The sequence below is a fragment of the Artibeus jamaicensis genome, unplaced genomic scaffold (genome assembly GCF_021234435.1).
Source record: "Artibeus jamaicensis isolate MK-2021 breed Jamaican fruit bat unplaced genomic scaffold, CSHL_Jam_final scaffold_916, whole genome shotgun sequence".
Classification (NCBI taxonomy): Eukaryota; Metazoa; Chordata; class Mammalia; order Chiroptera; family Phyllostomidae; genus Artibeus; species Artibeus jamaicensis.
Window position 1 is genome coordinate 1,856,011 of NW_026522059.1, and position 25,771 is coordinate 1,881,781.

At 53.3% G+C, this 25,771-nt stretch overlaps 1 protein-coding gene across 6 annotated transcripts in view; it reads left to right on the forward strand.

The window, feature by feature from the left end:
- PTK2 (protein tyrosine kinase 2) overlaps nt 1-25,771 on the forward strand; it is a 148,552-nt gene that overhangs the window by 35,871 nt on the left and 86,910 nt on the right. For all 6 annotated transcript variants that reach the window (XM_053661086.1, XM_037166682.2, XM_053661085.1 and 3 more), the window contains 3 exons: nt 11,453-11,679; nt 15,603-15,769; nt 23,425-23,512. In XM_053661086.1, coding sequence (XP_053517061.1) covers nt 11,485-11,679; nt 15,603-15,769; nt 23,425-23,512 — 450 coding nt within the window. In that variant the 5' untranslated portion in view covers nt 11,453-11,484. Of the gene's footprint in view, nt 1-11,452; nt 11,680-15,602; nt 15,770-23,424; nt 23,513-25,771 lie in introns of those variants that run through there.

A 25,771-nucleotide genomic window follows, 5' to 3' on the forward strand; every position in this document is an offset into this window, starting at 1 on the left:
GAGGGCGGTTGAGGAGGCAGCCGAGGGAGGTCGAAGGACGGGGTTTGGGGAAGAAGGGGCCACTCAGTTCGGGGAAGAAGTTCCAGAGATGCTGTCATTTCGGGGGGCTCGGCAGCAGGAGGTGGGCAGCGGCGGTTGGGGTCCAGGGCAGCAGTGCGGACCGAGCACTGTTTCCCCCCCCCCCGGGGTTTACAGGGGAGACTTTCTGTAGTGGCCACTTTCAGGGTAGTGTCCCCCAGGTCGCTGACGCTTGGCTTTTCCAAGTCTGTAGGTGATTTTGAGGCCCTGCAAATTTTATTTGGATTTTAAGTTGACACTTTTCATACATGCTCTTGTTTCAGATTGTATGTGTAAATACGCATTTTCTTATGTTTACATTGGCCAGAAAATGTTGCATAGAAAGGTGTGTTGTCCACTTCAGTAGAAACCCCAAGGACAGGCTGGGACCTGCTGACCAGAGGGGTGCTGGCAGCTGTGTCGCCCTCCTTCTGTAAGGAAGAAAGTGCTGCCAGAGTGTCGCACGTTGATGTTTTTACCGTGGAAGTCTCACTGTCTTGTGAAGTGGACGGACTCATCGAGGAGAACCCCAGACAGTTGAATGTTTCTGTTTGCACGCCCGCGTGAGGTGCTGCTGGGGTGCTGGTGGCGCGCTTTCAGTTTTGGAAAACCCATGTTTTTAAAGAGGGCAAGGTTCAGGGGGAAGTTCAAGGTAAAGGAGCACTTGTGCAGGGCTTGGCTTTTGCGTTCGGTGACACATGTCAGACACACAGCTGTGCGAGTCAGAGCGGCAGTCGAGGCGCAGGGGCGTGGCCGCTGCGGGTGGGACGCACTTCTGACACATTTGAGGGACCTTTGTGGGACCAGCAGTGGCAGGTCAGCGTTCAGGGAGCCCTTTTCGTTCATGGAGTACGTGCTCCCCTTTCCTTGGCCGGGAGAAGTCCAGTCGCCCTTGTTCAGCCACCGTCGTCACCTGTTGGATGCCCCCTTTGTCCCCTGCATCTTGCTGAGCACTCTGCACTCACCATCTCAGCTCTCGTGGTAGTTCCTGCTGCTGCCAAGCACAGGTGTGGGGCCTGCAGCGACCTCAGAGGCCCATTGCGTGAGTAGGAGCCAGACGCAGCTCCCAGCGTGGTTAGCTATGCAGGCTCCGCTTTCCACCAGGTCTTGCTCCAGCGTTGCTGCCTGGGGGCCTCTCCGAGACACGCCTCTGCCGTGCGGTTTCCGGCCTCGCTCCTATGTAGGCTTTGGGATCACACTGGACTCATTCTCGTGAGGTCGATTTTGTGACTTCTGTGAAGTTTTAGCTGTTCTGCGACCCTAGGGTGTCTTGCCCATAGAAAGTAACTAAATGGCTCAAGGCAGATATAATTTAGTATCAATGTTCTGAGGGACGCACCTAACCAGTGAAAGCCTTCAAAGGCCGAACAGTTGAAATGCTGTTGTAATAACTTATATTCCCTATTGTGCATTTTCTGCATATATTGTTTAAAAAACTTCACTGTGGGAATTTCCGGGGAAACATAGGGCTCGAATACTAGAAGGGGACCCTGGGCCTCATCCCTGGGGGCGGAGCACAGCGAGCCTCCTCCTCTCCCTGGCCGTGCGGAGCTGTGGGCAGCCTGGGGCCCGGCCCTGGCAGGAGGCTGGTCCGGGAGAAACTGTGGCTCTCCTGCCTGGGGGCTCTGCCTCTGTGATCAGCATGCTGTGGTCAGGTCACCCTCACCATGGGGCTTCTGGACAGACCACCTCTGCTTTCACAACACGACCCAGGAGGGAGAGACAAACAGAGAAAACATGGCAGCTGAGGTGACACCTCAGGCAGAAGGAAGCCGAGAGAACAAGACAAAGCATTCACACCTCTGTGTAAGGTCTCCAGGGAGCAGAATTCTTTAAAAGCAGATTCAAGACCTGGGCCTGGCCGTGTGGCTCAGTTGTTTAGAGCGTTGTCTAGAAATGCCAAGGTGGCTGGTTCGATTCCTGGTGAAGGCACAAACAAGAATCAACCCATGAACACATCAGTAAGCAGAACAACAAAATTAGATCTCTCTACCCCTTCCTTTATCTCTCTAAAATCAATTTTTTAAAAAGTACATTCAAGACAGGGAAATTAAAAGTAGCAGAACAGGAATAAAGTCAGTTTGGGCAGCATTGGCAGGTGGCGGCCGAAGAATCTCTCAGAATATGCGGGAGAAAGATGAGCGGAGGCGGAGAGAAAGACCTGGGGCTGGTGAGTGCAGGAGGCCCAGCGCGGGGACAGCGAGGGCCGCAGAGAGAGTGGGGGACGGCTCGGGCCATGGCACAAGGACGCTTCCTGGAAGCAGAGGATGGGGGTCTCTGGGTGTGGAGAGTTCCCAGCTGCCAGGCCACCTACTGCTCCTGCTGCTCTGGAACGGCCTGCCCTTGGCTTAGACCATGAGGTGCAGCCAGGATGCAGGACTTCTTCACAGTTCTTAGTACCGCTGCCATTTCCTGCTAGTTCACGACCTGGTAGTTTACTACCAGGAAATGTCCCGGAATAATCAGGTGTGCATGTGCGTGTATGTGAGTGTATGAGTCTGCTAAGCAGGCTGCAAGCTCTTCGGGGTAGGACCTCATACACGTGCACCGTTTTCCACCCACACCCACACATCAGCTCCAGGAACACCTTCAGGATTAACAAATGTGGGGGTGCGGGGGGCACAGCCCTGGCCTGCAGAGGACAGGCGTGGACACATTTCCGGAAAGTGACCCCACCTCTGCTTTGGAGTACAAAGACTTGGTTTATCTATGAGATTATAGTTTTCCTTGTTCAAAGGTCTCAAAGAGCCGAAATCCAAATGTCAGTCATGTGTCCCCCAGCCTGAGAACAGAAGGGGGTGGACAGAAGTTTGCTTGTGTTTCCACAGTGCACTTCCGGACGCCAAGGCTCCCAGCTTCCCGCCCTCCTTAAGTCCAGGCGTGCAGTGCTTGCTTCACTGTGGCGGGAGCTGCGACTTTTAGGCCTTGGTGTTCACCAAACTGAATCGGTCCCCTTGCTTCCTGTCTTCCCGGCTCAGCAAACAGTGTATCCCCTCTGTGTGCCTTGTCTTGGCCAGTGGGATCCTTTCCACTCAGTTGCCCAAGCTGCAGAAATGGCTGCTGCCTTCCCTCCTCCCCGTTCCTGGCAGTTTCCTAGTTATTTTTGGAGGCGGGGGCAGTGCAGACTCTGGTACTCGTTTTCTCGCTGGCGTATCGGGGTCAGTGTCGACTTCTGAGGGTTTGCATTGGGCTCAGGTTAAATGAGATGATAGCAAGGATGACCCGCCTGCCTGGGCCCTGACCACTGTCAGCACCCAGTCAGAGGTTTTTGTTCCTGCTCTGCTTTTTTGCTCTCATTGTGCTCGACTTGGGTCTTTTTAAATAGAGGTCAGACGTACGCTGTCTCTAATGAAACAGGATTGTAGCTACGCATCTGGTCAATGTCGGTGGAGGCCCCTGGCCTGGTTTCCCATCAGCCTGTTCTCCGTGTGGCCCCTGTGTGGGGTGGCAGGGCCAGCAGGGAGACCCTCCGTCGTCCTCAGGTGTCCCGGTATCAGCTCCCAGTGCCAGGCATCCCTTCCGTGTCCTGTCTCTTCCACATCCACTGGAACCTGGCCTCCCAGTCCCTGCACTGCAACCAGCCTTCCAGGGACAGCAGTGTCTCCTAGTGGCTGAGTGTGGAGGTGCTTCTGGTGATGGGGTGGGCTCCACCTCTTTCTCCTGGAGGCAGGTTCTCGGCTTTGTTCCCAGCCACCAGTCTTGGTCGCCCCCCCACCTGCTGGCACTGCATCGGAACTTCCTCCGCTAGTCCTCTTTGGTCTCTCCCGACGGGCGGGGGAGCGCCGCCCGAGCTGAGGCCCTGAGTGGCCTGCTGCGGGAAGGAGCCTCCCTGGGCCATTTCTTCTTAGGAAGGCTTTGTGTCGGGGCGTTGGGTGTAAGCTGAGAAGCATGTAAGTGCTGAAGAAATCACTTAATGTAGGTTTTCTGTATTGATTTTGAACTTCTGCTTTTAAATTCTGTTGAGCTTTACATCTTTCAGTAGTCAACTCAATTATAAAGTAACACTTAGGAAAACTTTTAACTGTGCTTCTTTCATCTGGGAGGTTTGCAGGTAGTCATGCGTGTTCGGGAAAGCATGTTATGATCCCTGTGTTTAGCAGTGCTTAGGAGTTGGGCACAGACTTCCTGCCTGGCTTCAGGAATGCAGTTCTTAGTGCTGAGTTTTCCAGGAAAACTGGGGGTTGTGTCATGTGACACAGACTCACCTAGCCGGCCTCCCACCCAGCTGTCCGAGCACCTGGTCAATCCAGCCACGTCGTGGGCTCTCGCCCGCCATGTCAGCTGCTGTGTTCGTGTGACACCAGGATGGTGAGGGCGCAGGCTTCCTCGCACCTTCTCCCTGCTTTCTTGACAGTTGGCCCTTGTCGGTCCCAGGGACGCTGCAGCCTTTGGCCTCCTCGTTCGTGGGCCAGGGGCGCTCGTCTGCTGCCTGCTCTTGGCCAGTGCCGTCCTGGAGGCCCTTGCCCTTCCGCGAGGCCACCTCTGGGCCGTGACTCGTCTGCAAGCCCCAGTAGCCCCTCTTCCTCAGTTACAGTTTCTCGTTGCTGTGTTTTTGATTGGGTCGTAGGTCAGTGATGTGGCTTTGTTGTAATACTTCAGGTACGACATCGTGTTTTTTGCGTCCAAAACATGCGAAGGATCTAGCAGTGTTGGAATACCCAAAGTAGAAAGTTGCCGTAATATTTTATTAAGAAGTAGAAGGAGCGGTTCTCCCTCGGATCCCAAGAGGGGGTTTCCTGAACATTTGTTTTAGGCCCCCCTCCGTCCGTCACAAGGGACGGGAGCGAGTCATAGTGTCGTCCGGTGTACTGACGGAGCTGGCCGGGTGCGGCAGCTCGTGGGAGTGGTCTTCTTTGATAACCTCTCCTGTTTGCCTTTTTATTAGTAAGTTAATACATCTCTGTGTGTCTGCGCTTAAGCGTACGTGAGTAGGTTATGATGCTGAACATCTTTAACTCTTGATTTCAAACATGTTTCTTACTGGCACTTTATGAGTTTGGTTTTATAAAGAATAAATATGTGTAAGTAGGTAAGGACATAAGAAAGACTAGAACTTTATGCATTGTGTTCTTTATATGTTGCCATTCCTGATTTCATTAGGATTTTTTTAAGTCTCCAAAAATTGTTCACCAGTTACTTTTAAGACCTCTATTAATTAGATCTTAGAGATTAGTTTAAAGTTGATGTTAAAGACATGTTGGGTATTATCAGAAAGTGTTAAAATTTGTACAGTGATCCTTGGAATCAATGTAGCTTTACATAACTTGTCACCTTACCTGGAATTTAAAATAACGGTATTTTTATAAAGACATTAGTTGAATTGGGACGGGGGTGCATGGCTCCAACATGCAGAACTTGCAGTTTCCATGGTTCAGTTAAAGGGTCCGAGTACCTCAGCAGGATGGTCGCGCTCGGTCACCACACTTGGTGCCCGAGTGTGTGCACAGAGCACAGGCGCAGGCCACTCGCGGCTGCGTCAGGCCCCGGTGTGAGCTGTGACCTGTGACGGGCACAGCACTTCTTGCCGAGTCTGCCCCTCGTGCACACGGATGGCAGCGTGTGCATCTGCGCCGTCCCTTGTTGGCCAGTGACAGGCCCACTGGCGTGTTGCCAGAGTGGCACCCAGAGGAGACGTGCACTGGAGATGGAAGCGCAGACCCTGGGGTGAGATTGGCTGTGGCGGGGAGGTCCGAACGGGGTGACCGTGCGACCAGACTGGGGCAAGGCCTGGGTTTGCCCGGAGAAGCGGCAAAAAGCAGCAAACAGTTTCACTGCTGCAGCCAGCAGCCCCTCAGAGCCCGCAGACGGACGCGGGTCAGACTGTCGGCGCTGCTGCCGAGACCGTGCCGATGAACCGCTCAGGCATCAGGCCGGGAGTGACGAGAGCAGCAGCTGCGCACGAGACTGCAGGACTGCGTGAGCGCAGAGGAGCAGAAGAACACAGCTGGCCGTGGGGCGGGGCGGCTCCTGCTGCTGAATGGACGCTCTGCACGCGCAGCCCGAGGAGCTCAGGGAGGGTGCTCTTACTGATACACACGAAGAAAACAGCTGTGACAAAAAGATGGCGTCTCCGAGGAAGTGACGCAGCCAACAAGTTCACACTGGAGGGTCTCTCAGAGGCATTTCACAACCTTAAAAGCACAAAGGTGGGGTGTGGGAAGTCAACCCAGACCTGTGAGGGGGCCTGACAGTTTGGCGAGGCCTTGGGGTGGTGCTCACCTGTACTTCTGGTCTCACGGGGAGGCGAGGGAGATGGTGAGTGCTGTACCAGTCCCTCCAGGCAGGTCACTTCAAGGCCCCGTGCTTCTGGGCCACGGGAGAGCTGCCTGGGCCCGCTTCATAGCTGAGGACAGGCTGTGGGGGGAGAAGTCTGGTGCCACGAAGCCTCGAGATGCATCCACTGCTCACTGAAGGGAGCCCCGAGGCTCTGGACGGCCCAGCAGCTGTCACTGCTGCGGCGTGGCGCTCTGTGTGTGGGACCCTTGCAGGTGCGGTGGCTGGGGTGCGGGGGCTGGCACCGCCCAGGACAGGGCGGTTTTGACGGGAACTCTGTGTTTGTTGACTGGTGGTAGAAGTTTTGTGCTTGACTTTTGTATGTCTTTTATTTTTAAATTTTGTTTTCTTAGAAACTCCCTTGCACTGTACTTTGTAGAAGTACATATTAGTCTGGGACAGGCTGGAAATGAAGCAAACTGGCTGTTCACAGACGTTTAGGAGTGGGAGGTCTGAGCCGGGAGAGACCAGGTGTCTCAGTCCTTCAAGTTTCTCAGCTTCCTCTTGCTGACACGTGCTTGGAAAAGATGCCCTGAGCTGTGCAGAGGCGGCAGGTTTCTGTGTCTAGTTGGTGGGGAGAAGTTATAAAGGACACAGCTGGCCGCAGGTTGTGTGTAGAAGGGTTACAGTGTCAAAGCCCTGTGGGTGGGAGGGGCGGAGCCAGCCTCCCCAGTGGCGACACCCTGGCCATGGGCCAGAAACGGACACAGGACCGCAGAAGCCTTGGGGGGTGGGACAGTCAGCACAGCAGCGGGCAGCTGTGCCCGCGCGGAGACCACCCTCCAGTGCGCTGCGCCAAGGCGTTGTGAAGGCCGAAGGTGGCGGGCGTGAACAGGGTCGCACACAGAACTATCGAGAAGGGTCAGGGAAGGCTGGATGGTGGAAGCGCGGCCAGCGGGGGGATGCGGAGACCAGATAGGGTTTTGACAGGCAGACGAGAGCACCAAACTACAGTCGCACCTGTCGGGGAAGGGGCTTCCTCTGCAGGCACCGGGCCGCGGTTCGTCTCTAGGGCCTCATGTGCTGATTTGCCTTTGCATGGCCGCGGCCTGCTTCTGAGGGCACAGGGGCTTTCTCCACTGGTCTGGGGGTTCGGAGGCACATCCAGATGGTGTTGCATTTTGGGCTTCCTTCTCCGTGGCCATGCTTAGTGTCTGGAGTAACGAACCTCACAGCCGGTGAAGGTTGGCTCTGGCTGTTCTGGAGACGCACGCTTCTCTCCGCAGGTGCCGAGACCCCACTTGGTTTCACTGTTGGCTGGGGGAGGTGGTTTGGGGAGGGGAAGAGCCTGTGGAAGCCGTCCCAGGTGTGCTTGGTTCTGCTGGGTGGCCCAGCAGCGGCGCTCAGCTCGTGGAGCAGTTGTAACAGTCCACCTCTGACCCGTAGTCGTGGGGCCCGTGAAGAGCGGCAGCTTGGGCTCTTCCTTCCCGACCCTGTGCGACTTTCTGTTCTGCTTGTGGCCTCTGCCCAGACTTCCCGAACATGCCATTGTGGGTGGTGGCAGTGCCCGTGGTTAACCATGACTTCTTCCCAGGCTTGGGGTGGGGGTGTGTCCGGGCATGTGGGGGTGGGCTTTCCACTGTATTTAATTTGTGTCAATATAACAATTTATTCCTGCTTTTACTTTGCTAAGAATTTTTTCCTTATCATGAGTGGTTGATAAACTTTATCAGGTTCTTTTTCTACATATGTTGAGATAACTGGGGTTCTTTTCCTTTCTAAAAATATGGTGAATTACATTAATTGCTTTTTCAATTTTTTAAAAGTCCTCAATTATGGATATGTTTACTGATTTTAGAGAGAGCAAAAAGGAGAGAGAAACATGAGTTGGTTGCCTCCTATGTGTGGGGCGGTGGGGGGAAGGGAAGGGAAGAGAGCGGGAGGGAGAGACGGGGACGCATCAGTGCCGAGAGAAGCACTGACAGGTTGCCTCCCGTCTGACCTGGGACTGAGCCCTCAGCCTTTTGGGTACTGGATGATGCCCCAACCAGATGAGCCACCTGGCTGGGCTACACTGATTGCTTTTAAAAAAAATTGAAACTTTTTAAAAAGCAGTTTCAGATTCACAGAAAGATTTATGGAAAAGGTACAGAGGTTTCCCACGAACCCTGTGCCCCCGCCCCCATGCACAGCCTCCCTCTGTCCCCCGCCCGAGCTGGACCTTGGTTAGAACTGATGGACCTACACGGACACAGTGTGGCTGCCCAGGGTCCATAGTTGACGTTAGGTCCACCCATGCAGTGAGTTTGCACAGCTGCGCAATGCAAACTCATTACATTACAGTGTCACACGGAGCATCTTCACTGCCCTAAAAACGGTGCGCTCCACCCGTTCACCCCTCTGCACCCCTGCCACCAGCCTCTGCCTCCACTGACAGTGTCACTGTCCCTCTGGTTCTGCCTTTTCTGGAATATCATGCAGTTGCACTCACATGGTGTGGCTTTTCAGGTTGGTTCCTTTTACGTAGTAACATGCAGTTAGGGTTCTTTTGTGTCTCTTTGTGGCTGGGCAGCTCATCCCTTTGCAGCGCTGAGTAACAGCCCACGGTCCGGCTGGACCACGGTTTGTTTGCCCGTCGCCTACGGAAGGACGTCTTGGCCACTTCCGTGAGGTGGTGATTCTGAATGCGGCTGCTGTGAATGTTGATTGCTTTTTGAATGTTTAACCAATTCTGCATTTCTTGAATAAGCTTCTCGGTCATAATATATTTTTCTTTTTAAATGTTGTGAATCACATTTGCTAGTGTCTTGCAGAGCCTTCTGCACTGGCATGTATAAGACAGATTGGTTGGCCCCGCGTCCCCCATCCTCGCTGGGTCTGTGCCGGTTTGCTGGCCTCGAAATGACTTGGGAAGCGTTCCCTGTTCTCTGGGGGGATTTCTGTGAGGTTACTATTGTTTCTTCCTTACAGTGTTGGAAGTGTTTGAATATTTCTTTGTGGGAAGAATTTTAATTCTAAATTATTTTTAGTAGAGTAGGTCTGTTTAGAGTTTATATTTCTTGTTTCAGTTTTGGTAAGGTACACTTTGCCAGGAACTGTGTATGCATCTAAATTTTGAAATGGCATAAAGTTCATAATCTCTTACTACTGTTTTAATGTCCTATTATTACCTCTCACTAACCATTGATGTCTTCTTACCTGTCCTCTTTCACCCCTGACATTGCTAGTTCTGCCCCTTTTCACTCGACCAGCCAGGGGCCTCCCAGCTGGTGTCGGTCGTACTCCTCCAGTCACTTCGTTTTGTTCAGCTTCTAACTGGTACTGTTAGGTATTGATTACTTAAGGTAATTGCTTTCCAATCTCCATTCCTGAAATACGCATTTAATAGTATATATTTTAATTTAAGAACAATCCTGTCCACATCATTTTTTTTAAGATTTGTTTTATTGTTTTGAGAGAGAGGAGAAGGAAGGGAGAAAGAGCGAGAGAAACCTCAATGTGTGGTTGCCCCTCACACACCCATTACTGGACACCCTGCCCACAACCCAGCATGTGCCCTGACTGGGAATCGAACCAGAGACCTTTTGGCCCACAGGCTGGTGCTCTATCCACTGAGCCACGCCAGCCAGGGCGGCACCCAGTTTTGATATTTCTTTTCATTGTATCATTCAGTTCAGAATACTTTGAGCTCCTTTTTGGGTAATTCCCAGACAATTGGGGGTTTTCTGGTTATCTTTTTGTTGTTTTCCAGCTCAATTCTAGACACAGAACATACTGTGAGTAATTTTAGTCTTTGACTTGTATTGAATCTTTCACCCAACATGTGGTCAATTTTGGTGTTTCACACGCTTATTGAGTAAAGATTTCCCTCGCAAGGGTGACTTGCTACCGGGTGTAGCGTGATTGGATCAAGGCTGTCGCTCTTCGGTTCGGACCCTCCTGCAGGTGCCAGATGCTGGTACAGTCAGCTGGGCGCCTCCTCCCTTCCCTGCCGGCTTCTCGAGCTGGGCTGCCTCGGGGCGGGGCCCGGAGGGGGGCCTGGGGCGGGGCCAGGGCAGGGCCTGGGGCGGGGCCAGGGCGGGGCCTCGCGCTCCGCCCAGCTTTCTCACCGGCATCCAGCGCCCGGTGAGCTCACGGTTAGGTTCGTGTGGCACGTCGGCTTGGTTTCTCTTTCATGAGAGGCTTTTTCTCGGATCTTAAGGCCCTTGAAGACATAGAGTGGCCAGTGCCCTTTGGGACAAGGCAGCCACCTCTGTCACCTATTGTCGTGAGGGCCCCACAATGGCTGAGACTCCAGAGGGACTGTTTCCGCCTGGCTGGGCGGGGGCTCCCCGCGGAGTTTGTGTCTTGTCTGAGCGTTTCCCTCACAGGGAAGTCCTGTTGCGCTAAAGAAATTCCCTTGTTTCAGTCTGTGGGTTTGGTTTTGAGCTGTCGCGATGTTTCTGACCCGCTGCGGGGCGATCACCGAGCTGGAGGTCCATGCTTCGTCTTTGGTTTTGGTCCCGAAACCCGGTGGGTGAGAGGACCTTTCACCGGAATGTCACTGTGGGGGCGGAGCTTGGGTCTCGGGGGCGGAGCTTGGGTCTCCGATGCGTTCTGGAAACTGGCAACAAAACTAACCTTTGGTTTTCCTGTGAGTCGTTTCTGCAGATTCAGAGGCTGTGTTTAAAAGGGGCTTAGCCACATTGTTTATAGGTAATACAGCAGATTTTTAAAAAGACTTGTTTACTTTTTAGAGAGTGAGGAAAGGAGGGAGAGAGGGCGAGAAACTTCAGTGTGTGGTTGCCTCTCGTGCGCCCCCTACTGGGGGCCTGCAACCCAGGCGTGTGCCCTGGCTGGGAATTGAACCAATGACCTTTTGGTTCGCAGGCTGGTGCTTCATCCAGTGAGCCACACCAGCCAGGGCAGTAGAGTGGATTTTTGACAGCTGAAATAGGGCTCCTGGCCTTTCATTATTTTTTGTAATAATATTGTGCTACTGTGATTCCGGTTCCGCCCCACGTGCAGGAGTTGGGGATACAGTGATTCATATCTTGTTGTATTGAGTGGTCTTCATTCTCCTCCAGCATGAAGAGAGAACATGAAACAGTGCCGTTAACAGGTTAATGTAATAATTAGTGTATCACATTTCAGTCAGTAGATTTCAAATATTACCCAGTGGAAATTATTTTTTTTCTTTCAGAATATGACAGGTACCTAGCATCTAGCAAGATAATGGCAGCTGCTTACCTGGACCCAAACTTGAATCACACACCAAATTCTAGTACCAAGACGCACCTGGGGACCGGTGCGGAGCGTTCCCTGGGAGCCATGGAGCGAGTGCTGAAAGTCTTCCACTATTTTGAAAGCAACAGTGAGCCGACCACGTGGGCCAGTATCATCAGGCACGGAGATGCCACCGACGTCAGGGTGAGGGCAGCGTCCTGGGGGCGCGGCCGGCGGGTGCAGGCGGGCGTTGGCGGTGCCTACAAGAAGTGAAGCAGTAATTTCTAATACCATGTGGCAGAGAGGTTAACTTCTTTATAACACTCACTTCACTAATGCGTGACTGTCCAGAGTTTAGATTGTTGTAAAATGTCTTCGGAGGATAATAACTGAATTATATGTTATTTGTGTAACACCATTGACTGATTTTTCTCTCCTGGTTTTTAATTTTTTTAAATTTATTTTTTACTTTATTTTTTCTTTTCTTTTTTTATGTAAGTGTAAGCATGTATTTATTTTTATTGCACTTTTTACAGTACCCTGGTTTTCTTTTCAGTTCTTCAAAGGATACAAAAAACAAAGTAATTAAAACAACCTCTAATACTTGTGAGATAAGTAAGTTGTTTTCTGGAAAGTGTGACTTTGAAGGTGTTTTCAGAACACCAAATAGGATAGTTTCTTTGAAGTTGTTGAATGTCCTGTCTACCTCTGCCCCTTGGCGAGGCTCTGGAGGTCGAGGAGGTCCCCGCTTGCACAGTGGACACCTTCGGGGAGAGGCAGCTGTGGCCTTCACTGCCGGGCAGCACAGAAGGTGCTTTCTGGGGGGTCCTGGTGACCCGGAAGCCCAAGAAGCCCCAGGTGTGGGAGTCAGCCAGGAAGGGAGGGTTTCCTGTGGGGGTGAGTGAGAGTTGGACAGAGAATTTTGGGAGCTGCACACCCCAGACAGAGGCTCCCGAGACAGGAATGGGAGGAAGCCCCAGGGCTTTGGAAGACCGAGTTCAGTGTGTAAAATTCCAGGAAGTGTTTAACTTCCTCCTTACTGCCCCCTACTTAGTCCATTAAGGGGACTTGTCTTTAGGTGGACAAGTGTCTGTCTTCATATGAACCACTGTCACCCCACCCTCCTTTTGCCCACCCCATCTGTCACACACTGAAAGCTGTTGGTGTTGCCTGAACCACTAGAGGAAGGTGGGCATTATTACCCGAACCTGTGGGAGGAAAGGACACAGCACACGCAGTCCCCATAGTTTGCTGGAGGGGAACACACTTGTTCGGATCGGCACTAATCATCACTGCCAAGCTGGGCATGGGTGTAGAACCGCAGTGGAAAGTGCCTTTCTGATCCGTTTACAATCACCTTTCTGATTGGAGCGGGAAAATGCTCAAACATTTGGGGCTCTGTGTGTCTGTGGAAGTGATGCATGTGGTCAGCAGAGCTGTCCTGTGCCCAGAATGATCTCCTAGCAGTTTCTGTGTCCAGCCCCTGACAGTGCCTGTGTCTGCGTCTGTCCTGGGTCCCTCTCAGGTGTTGGCTGTTAGGTGGCGCCTCTGCTGCTCTCTGTGTTACTGTGTATGCTGTTCTCTCTGAGAGAGGGCTGGTTAGTCTGGATCCAAAGGGTTTTGGTGCCACAAATGATACAGAAGTCCTAGGAAGTTCAACTTTAAAATTTAATTCCGCTCCTGCCCCGCCCTGGCAGCTCGGTTGGTTGGAGCGTTGTCCTGTGCACCAGAAGGTTGTGGGGTTCGATTCCCAGTCACAGCACATGCCTATGTTGTGGGCCTGAGTTTTGGTCAGGTTGTGTGTGGGAGGCAACTGATAGATGTTTCTTTCTCATCAACATGTCTGTCTGTCTGTCTCTCCCCTTCTCCCCGTCTCTCTCTCTCTCAAATCAATAAACATATCCTCGAGTGAGGATTAAAAAACAAGGTGAGTCTCTGTGTTACCACTTTCAGTTTTCAGTGGAGAGTCAAAGTTGCAGTGATGCCTCGTTGCGCAGACCCGCTCTTGAAGTCTTTCCGGGTGTCTTCGGGCAGCGCGACGGAGCGGGATGGCTGAAGTCCTGTCCATCCTGTCAGACTCCCACCCCCGGAACCTGCTTCTCCCTGAGAAGCACTGCAGTCGCAGCTGAGCCCCCTGATCTGCAGGGGCTCCAGCGTGTGCTCCATGAGCTCAGGGCACTTGGAGGTGTAGGTAGCCTTGTGGGGGCATGAAGGAGAGTAGCCAGGGAAGGTGGGATTGCTTCTGGGGCGCTGATGGCAAATACAAATCCAAGGAGTGGTTCGTGCCCTGCACTGGCTCTGTGTTCGGGTGTGGAAGAGTAGACAGGTAGTGGGGACAGACAGCTGACACACAGGTGTGAATGGCAGCTTTGACCAGGAGGAAGGCAGGCCACAGTGGCAGGCACTGTGGAGTAGAGGGCTTTGCCGGGGCAACGGCGCTGGCGTTGGGACACGCTTGGCGGTGCATGGGCACAGCTGAGGCTGTGGACAGAGGTGCCTTCGTGGGGGTGTGGAAGGTGCGCCAGCCCCCATCTTGTGCAGCTCAGGGGTCTGTGTGTTGGTGGGGAAAAGCTGCAGGAGTCGCCTTGGAGCGGGTCACTAGAAAAGATGTCCCTTCCTCTGGGCAAATCCCCCCCCTGGGGCTCGGGCTGGGTTTCAGCCCCCGCCCAACCCTGCTCCCTTGGCTGGGTGCCCTCCAGCAGGGCACAGCCTGCACCGTCATCCGCGGTGGCCCTGTCACAAGTTCCTGGCCTTGAATACAAAGCTAGAAGGACATTTTATGCTTAGCTCAGTTCTTTCCATCCTTCCTGTCCCTGTGGGAACTCTTCTTCGTAAAGCTCTCTCTGCCTCTTCCGGCTGGTCCTCCGTTCGTGCCTTTGTCCTCTGCCCTTCCCTCCCACCCTCTCCTGTGCTTGACACAAAGCTTGTCCTGGACTGAGCAGTCTGCATGGGAGGTGGACCACGTGCAGGCACCAGGAGCACTGCACAGGAGTGGCCCTGGCTGTGGACACCTCCGGTCCCCGCCAGTTTCTGTGTGTGGCATGGGTGTCTATCCTTCCTGAGGGGCAGGCTGGGAGTGCCCCCAGCTGAATGGTCGACACCAATTTGGTGGTAAAGAAACACCAGCATGCTAACGTGTGTCTTACATGTTGAGTTATGTGCTAGATTCAGTTACCTGCGAATTTCTATAAACCAGTGGTGATTTTCCTTAATATTTCATGCTAGTATCAGCATCATCTAAAAACCCCTGTTAATGGCCTAAAGGACTGAGGAGATTTCGGGGACTGTGGGTAACACAGCCTCACACAGGGGGCAGCAGGTGGCTTCATCAGGTGTGTGAGCAAGCTGTCCTGTGGGCCTCTTCACACACACACACACACACACACACACACACACACACACACAGGCTCTGGAGCGCCCCGCCCCTGCCATGAGGCGGGGCCAGGCCTCCTGCTCCCCTCCCTCCAGCCCCAGCGGAGGCTTCACTTCCTCCGGGAAGCCCTGTCAGTGACTCCCTTCAGAGGTCACCTCCCCTCCTCTCCTCTGGAGCCATGGGCTGCAGAACCAGGTGCCAAGTTTGGGGGCGGGTTTAGATTGCTGCCCGTCAGTCTTTGGAGTACAGACGGAGTGGTCGGGCCCAGCTTCAGGGAACTTTTCCTACAGCGTCGATTCTGCTGGACACCTGGTCTTACTTGTGTGTCCCTGAGTGCACGTGTTTAAACAGTGGTCTCAGTTACAGCCTGGTCTCCAAGAGTGGGCCGTCCTGGGTTCAGAAAGTGTGACCCCCTCTTTGGGTCCAGCCCTCAGCAAAGTGATCCCCGAGGGTGGCTGGTGTGCTCTGGCAGGCGTGGGGACAGTGCGCAGGGCAGGCCGCAGACCTGGCCCGCTTTTCCATGTCTTGCTTATTGGTACAGAAAAGGAAAGAGCGTCTGTTTGTTTTGACTTTTCCTTGTTCACAACAGTACTGTCTGAGAAGAAAGATTCCCAGGTGTATTAAGTAGTTTATTAACTTGAAACTCCTTGCCCAAGGTGTCTGGGCACTAACGCAAAGAAGTGCCCATTGTGTCAAGTGCAAGCGTACAGTGTTTTGTCTCTAATGGTTGTTTCTGGGGGGGGGGTGTTTCTAGGGCATCATTCAGAAGATAGTGGACAGTCACAAGGTAAAGCACGTGGCCTGCTATGGATTCCGGCTCAGCCACCTGCGGTCAGAGGAGGTCCACTGGCTGCACTTGGACATGGGCGTCTCCAGCGTGCGAGAGAAGTATGAGCTCGCACACCCATCAGAGGAGTGGAAGTAAGAACTCACACCTACTTCCTGTCATTCTCACGTGCTCTGTTTTCTGTGCTCATCACACCCCCGAGGGGGGCGCCTATGCTGACCTTCTGAGCTGACTGTCCTCATGACTGCTGCGTGAAGTTGGCTGGTGACCATCCACCTGGGGTCTGCCCTCCACTTCTGTGGAGTCTGTCTTTGGGGCACTGCTGACTTCTGGCCGCTGCCTGCTGGTTGCCTCCTGCTGGGATGGCCGATTGCTGGCCACACCTCCTTTGCCTCTGCTGCTTTGTTGCAACCCTGCTCTCACAGCTCCGGCCTGTCTGTCTGTCCGTCCATCTTACTGCATCCCTCTGTGCGGCAGACCCGATGCCCGTGAGGAGGCCAGGCCACTGGCCTCATTCCTGGGCAGCATTGCTGGCTTTGTGGGACCAGGCTGGGTGTCTGATGCTCCCAGAGGACATCGCAGCGGGAAGGGACTCCGGGGACTCAGGCTGCGGTGACGCAGCCAGGGACTGCAGGGGCGTTACAGGACTCCCTGCCTGTCCTCGCCCTGGTTCTCCCCCAGTGGTTCTTGTCACTGGGAGGTGACCTGACCTGCTTATAGGAAAAAGCACGTCTAAAGCTGTCCTGGCAGGAAGCATGACTGGTGAGCTTGGGGTTCTTGTGCTGGTGGGTGACGCCGCAGGGGTGGAGGGTCGGGCCTGGGGAGGGTGTCGGGGTCGTCAGCCCGTTCCCCCGGAGCGGCTGGGCTCGTCAGGCCCTTGCAGAGGAAAGTCACCTTTTAGGTTCATAAAGCTCCAGTCCGAGCTTACGGAAGAAACAGACTGTGTTTTCAGATGTGCCTGACGTCGGGAGCTGTGCGGACAGAATATTCCGGGACAGCGTGCTGTGGTTGGTTTACATCAATGGCTAGTGAAGATTTTACCTCCAGCTATTTAGTCAGTTAGTCAAATAAGTGTTTCAAACTAAGACTATTTGACTATTTGAAAATTAGTCACCCAGATCTGTGGGTGCTCTTGTGTGACACACTCTGGTGTCCTCTTCGTTCACATAGACGCATCCCGGGCACACTTAGCCTAATGACATCCTCAGTGCTCCATGAAGTGTTCGGCGGGTGAGTTTTGTTTTTGTTCTTTGAAGCCAGTTCACCTGACCTCAGTTCGGGTTGGGCTCAGGGGGCACCGCCTGACTCCGTGGAGCCTGAGCCCTCGGAAGGAAGGACTGCCCGCTGGGTCAGGTGGGGCTTCACTCGGCCGGCCCCGCTCGGTGAAGGGCGAAGAGGCTGCTGCTGGCAGTGACCCTGAGGAAGGTGGAGGTGACGTCCCACCCAGTGGCTGTGAAGAGCCAGGGGCTGTGCAGCTCCATGCTATTTACATCTGTGTTTGTAATTCGTGAAATGTGCACGTCACATAGTTCTCCCCAAACCTTCTGAGGCAGAGACTGTTCTACACGTGAAGACAGGTGCGAGTCCATCCAGGTGCACTCTCGGGGTTCACGGGGCGGCGCCGACCAGCACCCGCTGTCTGGCTGCTAGTGCCCACCCCAGCAGCAGTGAGGTTCCCTGAGAATGCTAAGAATGTCACCAGGCGTGGCAGGCTCTCGAGGGTGGCGCGGGGTCTGGTGGGCGGTCAGAGATAGAGCTGGTTCCCGTGCGGGTTTTCGGGCATGAGAAGCCTGACACGGGTGCTTGTGTGCGTTTGAAAGGAGAGGGCGTGTCAAGTGTCCCTGATGAAGAGGGGACTCTTAACCAGTGACCAGGCAGCAGGTCTAGAAGTCAGCGGGTGATGGGACAGCAGCTCAGATACGGCTGAAAAGTCAGGCGCCAGGAACTTGGATCTGAGAAAATTAGCCCAAAGCACAGCACGGAGAGGTGAGCAGGTGGGAGATGGGAAAGCTCCTGTGACAGGGAGAACGGGGAGGTCTGCCGTCTCTGACAGGGACTCCAGAGAAGAGCTTGGAGAGGGGGCAAGAGGACACGGACCAGAGACCGTGGCTGAGAGTTGTCCAGAATCCGTGCACGACAGGAGTCCTCAAGTGGAGGATAAAGACAGAATCCCAAATAGGATTAGTGAAACTAGATGGACACTTTGGCAGATTGTAGTAAAATAGCGTTGTATAAAAGAAAAAGAGATGATGTTGGAAGGAACCAGAGAAAAAGTCAGACTTCTCCACAGTGGTAGTTGGTGCCGAGGAAACAGCGAGTGAGGCTTTGGAACGGCGAGGAAGAGGACCTGGCAGCCATGTCTGTCCCCAGCCCCGGGCCCCCCTGAGCTGGGCGACCTCGCTGCTCTCCCCAGACAGGCCACCTCCTTCTGGCACCCTTCATGGAAAGGGGCGGTTTCCGACTGGGGTCTCACACGCAGGAAGGAATACCAGCCCCAAAGCTGGGCAGGTCTAAATAGTCACTGTCTGTAAAAACAAAGTGACGGCACTGGTTTTTTTTCTAGTAAGAATGTAGAAAAGTGCTGGATGCGTGGCGGAGCAGAGGAGGTCAGAGTTAAAGCTGCCCACACGACACTAGACAGAAACGCGCGTCCACTAGCACGGTCGCTGACAGCACACGGTCAGGGTGTCACCTGGCGACTGAGCAAGGCGTCTGCGCTCTCTGCTCTTTGTGACGGCTTCCGAAGCTGTGTGCCCGAACCTCTGCCTCGGACCTGCAGGAAGCGCTGGGCCGCCCCTTGAGACCCGGCACCTCGCACGTGTGTGCGTCTCCAAGTCAGCTCTGCAGAGTGGCTCTGCACGTGTCATTCGTGAACGTCCGCACCCGAGTGCGGGCTTTTCTCTCCGGGCCATCGTGTGCGGCTCTCCCTCTTTGAAGCAGGCGGACGAAAGGCTTTCACTGCCCACCAGCCAGGGAGGCCGGGCAGCTGCCGTTGCTCTATTAATAGCCTATGGAAGAAGTTCTAAGTCAGAAAAGCATTATTAGGGATGTAGAAGATAACCTCACGATAATAAAACACTCATTTCACCAAGGATTTAGTGAGGATAGAAATAGGTATAGCCTTGAATTTGTAAATTCCTAAAGACGTTCCTAAAAGTGTATAAAGCAACAATGTTAATAAAAGAATAAAACTTACCTCCTAATAATAAAAGTAGAAGAAACACAAACAGTAGTGAGCAGTTTAAAAATTATATGTTTATTCTTTCTGATGTAGAAATATAGAATTTGGTACATAGCAGTATATTAACCAGTTTAAAACCACATTTCTAAATAATTCTTGGTTCAGAATACAACACCCAACTTGCTGGGGGTCCCCGGTGGAGTCCTCTTGGTCCCTCTGTCCACTGGTGGGCAGGAGCAGGTGCAGGCCCTTCCCGCTTTCTCAGTACTGTCTTCATGCAGCCTCCTGGGCACCGGGCTGCCCTGACCATCCCCTCTCTTCTGCTGCTTAGCATTTATGGTTAGGGGCTGTGCAAGGAACCTTTTTTCCTCTCTCTCTCTGCCTGTGGCAATACAGTCACAGTCTAGTCATATGGACCCAGGAAACCATAACCAAGCCACAGCAGTGACCCAGGCAGAGGTGCCGAAGGAAGGTGGACTAGGGCAGTCTTAATGGGAGGGGCGGGGAGCAGTCATGCAAGGATAGATTTTGAAGGCGGAGCTCACGGAATTTGCTAGTGGATCTTTTAAAATGCAAAGAACCAATGAAACGTGAGTCAGTGCTGCTCGGCAGCTCCCAGGAGCTCCTTCGCCCTCTGTGGGAGCTTTTCACTTCCCCGCTAGCCACGCGGCCCGTTCCCTGGCAAGCCACGCGCATCGCTCCTTGGGGCCTTGGCACTTTGGACGTTTCCGGTGCGACCTGGCTCTCCCTTCATTTGGGGTGAGTGCTTCTCTGTCACCTCTGCCCTGTGGCAGTCCTGGACCTTTCTGCCTGCTGATAGCTTCTTTCCCACTCAGGGCCTTACCGGAGTCACTGCATCCCTGTTCCTGGTTTCCGGTCCCGCCTGGTATGTAGCAGGCGCCCTGTAAGAGATTTCCAGTGCAAATGGAATCAGCAGTAATGAAATTGGAAGGCAAACCAAGAGACAGAATTCCGGCATGGCGTAGTGGCTCGTATTCAGCAGGGAACCACACTGGACCCCACAGGGACACTTGCTTCCGAGGCTGCAGACATGGGCCAGCACAGACGTCAGCGTCCATGCGTGTGACGGTGGCCCTATCAAGGAGGGCTCTCTGCTGGCCAGGTTACTCAGGAGGAAGCTGTGGTTCAGAGAGGCTTGGCAGCCCTGGGGTCCTGCAGCTGCTGTGGTGGTCCAGTGGAAGAAGATGAGTCCCGTCACTCGGCTGTCTCTTCTCCCCTCCTGGGAGAGCTGTGTCCCTAGCAGACGCAGAACCAGTGGCTGTCGTTTTCTCTGCCTGGCTGACAGTTCCTCTTAGTCACAGTGGGCATGTGAGGACTGCGAGCTCCAGCTTTACTTCTGAGAAGTAAGGGCTTAGCGCTCAATGGCAGTGCTGGGCTCGTGGAGTGACAAATGGCAGGGCCGTAGCTCTGCTGTGCCACCTGCAGTCGGGTGTCCTCGTGTAAGTAAGCCCGACGGGGGCACTTCCTCACTCAGCCTTCCTTTCTTCAGACACCTCAGTGAGCTGGCCTGCAGCACATGGACTTGGTGGGAACTGTCTTCAGCAGGACCACCTGCCCGAGCCTCCAGGACGCGTCAGTGGGGAAGGATGGGCTGGTTTGATGGACAGTTGTTCTGTTAGAAGAGGAACAGCAAAGTTAGATCCCACCTTAAAAACACAGACGTCCTCGCGGCCCGGATCAGCGTGGGAAAGCAGGGAGTCCGGCGGGAGATGCAGCCGAGCGACACGTGCTGCCCTGCACTGGGAAGGTTTTCTCAGCGCCCCTGCAGTGCTCTCTGTGGGGGGAGGGCAGCACCGTGACTTTTCAGAGGCTGAGATGGTCTGTTTATGGAAAGACATTTTTAAAAGTGCAGAAAGAAGTGAGGTCTTAATATTCCAATGAAAGGGCCTGGACTTGTGGAATGGTTGGTACCAGTTTCCGGTCCTGTGAGGTATGAACGTAGACTTTTTATGCCGTCTGCATGGAGCTGCAGCTGGGAGAAGGCACTGGCGACACGTGTGACTGACGAGCGGAGTGCTGGACAATGTGGAGTTTGCAGACTGCTCCAGGCATGAGCAAGAGAAAGGAAGGTGTTTCGTGAAAGAACAGAGGTGGGGCCAGTACCCCCAGCAGGACCCTGTCCCTTCCTTAGTGCCTTCATGATTGAATTAGGGGCATGCAGGGTAGCGGTTAGGGAGACGCCCGTTGGGACCACAGCGAGATTCTGGCTCACGTTATGGGGTTGGCAGGAAGTGAGTCGTTTGGCAGGCTCAGTAGCTGGAGAGGTTGTGGACCCAGCAACGTCTTGTCTGCATACTGGGGAGAAGGTAAAAATTGGTAAAAGCCATTGGGGAAAACAGCTTAGCATCCCTTTGGAAACCAAGGGATTAAATGTGCTACGGCCCTGTGGCCTCACTCCACGCTCTGTCCTTGAGAGATGTGCATGTGTACATGGTACCGGAGGTGCGGAGTGTTCCTAGATGGAGCAGGGAGCTCTAGGGACGTGCAGCGGTGTGGGTGCACCTTGGCCACGTGACACCGAGTGACAAACACAGATCCCAGGGCTGTGTACCTCCCAACTGGACACTTTCAAATGGGTTGTGTTTTGTCACGTGAATTGTACCTCCATCTTAAAAAAAATGTAAGCTCCAGAAGATGACCTATAGCGTGGTATGCTTTTATAAAGTAAAAAGCAAAATAAACCAGAACAATGGTGGGAAACATGGGTTGGGCAGGGCAACGTGGCTCATAAAACTGAGGGGGCGGAGGGAAGGAGGCAGGAGGAGGAGGGCCAGAGCTGCTGCGCGCAGCCTGCCCCGCCCGCTGTGGCCCTGCTTCCTTCCCAGGTGGTCTGCAGGGAGCCTGCCTGCCACAGAGCTCCCGGGAGACTGGTGGGCAGGTGGTGTTTGATAGGACCCGAGTCGGCCAAAGCGGGACCAGCTGCAATACAGCAAAAGGTGTTTTGCAGTTTTGAGAGATTTCCATCAAACAGATTTAAACTTAAAAGGTTTGTACTTTGATAATTCTAGTTAAGTGGATTTTGATAACTATTTCAGTTATTTGGAATCACCTACCAGGAGTGGCCAGTTTGGCTTCTGAGTAAGTTGATCAGCCACAAAAAGAGGGTAGGCGCTTTGGGGAAGTGGCTGGTCAGTGCACTGGGGCTTGGAGGGCCAGGCTCCAGAGAAGCCTCCCTGGGCATTTGAGAGGGCCGCCGGGCCCTTGCAGAGAAGCTGAAAAAGACAGTCCTTTTCGTTGTTCTCAAGACGTGTGTCCTGTTCTCCCACTCAGCGTGCCTCTGCTTGCTGCTGTTCACAGCTCCTCGCTCTGCAAAGGAGGGTTTTTTCCTCGGATCTTTATAGGAGAAGAGTCTTTTATGTGGAGGAAAGGTGTTCTTTTTCAAAGATGACAAAAGAAGACAAAAATCATAGTTTAGGAAGTTCTGGATTGGATTTTGATACAGCTTTATATGTTATCTTGAAATGGCATTCCGTACGTGTATGCCTTAATTTGAAAGGCTAGCATGCTGTTATAACACTGAATTCAACAAGGGATCTCAAAAAGGTTTACAGCCGCAAGACAGCAAATAGTGGGGTACCCTGGCAGGTTTGGGGGTGGCATCTTTAAAAAACAGGATGGGCTTCTGAACTTGCTGACCCTTGAACAGGTGCTGGATACTTCTGCACCAGACACAGACAGTACAAAGACAAGTAAGTTTCTAGTCAGCTGTGGCTAGACAGCTGACGGTTATTAACCCAGCTCATTAACCCAGCTTCCCTGTTCATCAGGGCAGTGCCGGTCATGATCACTGTGTGCTATTGCAGCAAACTGGTATCGGCGTGACTAAAATGGAAAGGTTAGGAACACTGTACAAGCAGAGGCGAGGACGCAGGTGCACGAGAACCTGTCCCTGCTGCCTGTGGGAGTGTGAGCTGCTGTGACTCACCGGTGGGTCACACCAGCTAACGCTAAAGCGTGTGCTCGGCATCACCCAGTGAGTCAGCATCCTGGGGGTGCCTGGAGAGCTGTGGGTGTGTCCACCAGGAGACAGGCGTCGGAGTCTGCATCGGGGTAGACAAGCGGGGGGTTGGAGAGCATTCGGGGGAACTTCGTTGTTTCAGCCATCCTTGAAACTTGGCTTCCGGAGCAAATAACTTACTTTTTTGTGCTTAGAGTAAGAAGAAAAAAGTGTTCATAGCAGCATTCTTCCTAATCGTCAGAAAGTGGAGACGAGTTGAATGGTCACCCGCAGCACGCGGCTGCCCGCCTTCCCAGCTCTGAGCAGACCATAGCTGCTCTCGGGGCGAAGCATGCAGCGCCCCGGTCGGTGCCGGGCCTGCGCTGCAGCTCCGAGCAGGCAGTGCCGGCCGTCTTGGGGGGAGGTGTGCGGGCCCTGCCCGGCAGAGCGACGGAGGGGCTGGGGGCGTCCGGGCTGTGCGTCACGCTCTCTCCTTGCGCTGACTGACTGGTGGATTATTTTCACCTCATTTTTAGGGAACATTTCAGAGAATTGGCAGTGCCACACTCACCATCATATTGTGACTGTAGACGAAGAACTGAGAAGTTGACTGATTTCTGATTGTTCTATTTTTGTGAATTATTTTTTAGATACGAATTGAGAATTCGTTATTTGCCGAAAGGATTTCTCAACCAGTTTACTGAAGACAAGCCGACTTTGAATTTCTTCTATCAACAGGTATAGGAGGGTGATTTACTATACTTTTTTCTTTGTTTCTTTGCATCCTGTTTGTTACATAGTTTCACTTGAGTATTCGCTTGAACCTAAGTCTGGGAGAATGTGAATTTTTCCCTGTGCGGCACTGGTGAGACTGGTGAGAGGTACGAACTCCTGACACCGGCGGAGGTTTCTCTGCTTGGGCAGCTCCGACCAGACACTGCGTGTGCTGGGGGGTCCTCTGCGTCACGTCCGTTTTCCACGCCGTGATTCAGTGCAGTCGACCTGGCCGAGCATCGGCAGCGTGTCCCATGTGGAGTTCATGGTCAGAGCCAGCTGCACCCATACAGTCTCAATAGCAATTTACACAAAAAAGCCAAAATGGACCTTTTTATAGTAAGAATAGCCTGTTTTTTGCCCCTAAGACATTAGTTGGGCAATAAATACATGTGATGCAAATGAACCAACGCAGTCTTCCAACCCGATAGGTGCTGCTCATTAGTGTTTGTGAGCAGTGCCCCTGGAGACCATCCGGTGAGACCAGAGCCATCGTGCGCACGTTTCTGTGCCTAGATGATGCACTTGGTGGTTTCTGAGTGAGTGAAAATGGGGATTGAATGTCTGGTGCGGGTCTGAGGGCAGACGAGCGGGTCGGCACCATCCAGTCCTCAGTCTGGCAGAACGGTCAGTCCGCTGCTGGGGTGGTGGTGTGACGGCCTCAGGGGGACTCCGCCCGGTGGAGGTGGGCCTCAAGGGACCCCCGAGAGCTGTCATCTGAGGAGTCTCCCACTTTGTAGATGAGGAAGAGAGTGCTTTAGGCGATACGGTGTGTGTGAGCGCTGCGTGGTTTGGGATGAAGGGGCGAGGGAGGGGGACTGCAGTGTGTACAGGGGATGGTAGGTCTCTCCTGCAGCTCACTGGGGCTGGTGAGGAGAAGTTCTTCAGGGAACACTCCCTAAGGTGCCTTGGTCAGAACTTCCTTTTAAATACGAACCCCCATGTGGTGACAGTACCGGGGGTAGAGGGGGTCCTGAAAGGGCTTCCAGCAAGTTAGGAGGCAAGCCGGCCCTTTGGGCATGAAATGAGGAAGATGGGAGGTCAGACTGCGAGGCAGCAGATTAGTGAGCGGATCAGGCTGGACCAAGGTGGTGAGCCAGGATGGAGCATGAAGATGAGGATGAACAGGGCTGGGGTCAGGAAAGGGGAAGGCGCACTTCCTCCCTGTGTGACACTGGGAGCAAGGAGCGTGTCCTGCCCCCGAGGCCGGCTCACTGGTCTGTGAGGAGGAAGTCCCACGGCAGGGAGGGCTAGGGGAGTGGCAGGGGCGTGCACTCTCTGTGACAGTGGATACCTCTGCCCAGGTGGAGGGTGTGTCCCGTGTGCCCCAGAACTTGGACAGTATTTTCTCTGCCTAATTTTTATTGGCGCTCTTGAGAAGTTGGCTCTCACTCTTTCTGTCTTTGTCGGTGATCAGTCTTCTCTTTCTTTCCACGTATCTGTTCCTGCTTTACCCGTCCGTGCGGCTCGTACCCCGGTGCACATCTTGCTCCTCAATTCTAGGAATGTCTTAGACGCTGCTGATTAGGATACTGCCTTTTCTTCATTGTTTGTTATTCCTTCCGGGTTTCAGGGCAGATCCACATTCGAGCTTCTCAGTCTGTGTCAACTCCTCGCGCCTGGTTTCCGCTCCTTGTCTATCTGGGATCTGTGACTCAGGCATCGAGCCCGGCCGCCAGCCCCCCTCGGCTGTGACCAGGTTGATGTGTAGTACCTTTGTGTTTATTATTTTTTTATTTTCTAAAGTTTTATTCCCCCCTGCCCCACATACTTTTAAAAATCTCCCAGGCCATCTTTTATGGCCCTTATTACTTACTGATTTTCTGTCTTTTATTTCTTTGTCATTTTGTTAAGAGTTAATGTCTCTATTCTGAATCTGAGCCGCGGCACCTGAAGCCTGTGGGCTCTGACCCCTGTTCAGTAGTGCGTTGCCATCTCTGGGAGTCACCTGTGGGAATATTGAGGGTCTAGGCCTGGGAATAGTGAACGTCCCTGAGTGTCATCTGTCACTCTTTCTGTTTCAGAAGAGTCGGTATTTCTGTTGCTTTGATTCTTGTATCAGGTAGAAATAAAAGAATTATGTTTAGATTCTCTCTACCACCATTTCCAGACAGAGAGAGCGCATATAATAACCTGTCTTCATGTTACCATTCACTTTGAAATCTCATCCCCGCGCTTTGGGCGGCGTCACGAGGGCGAGCAGGTGTCTGTACATGCGCTGGT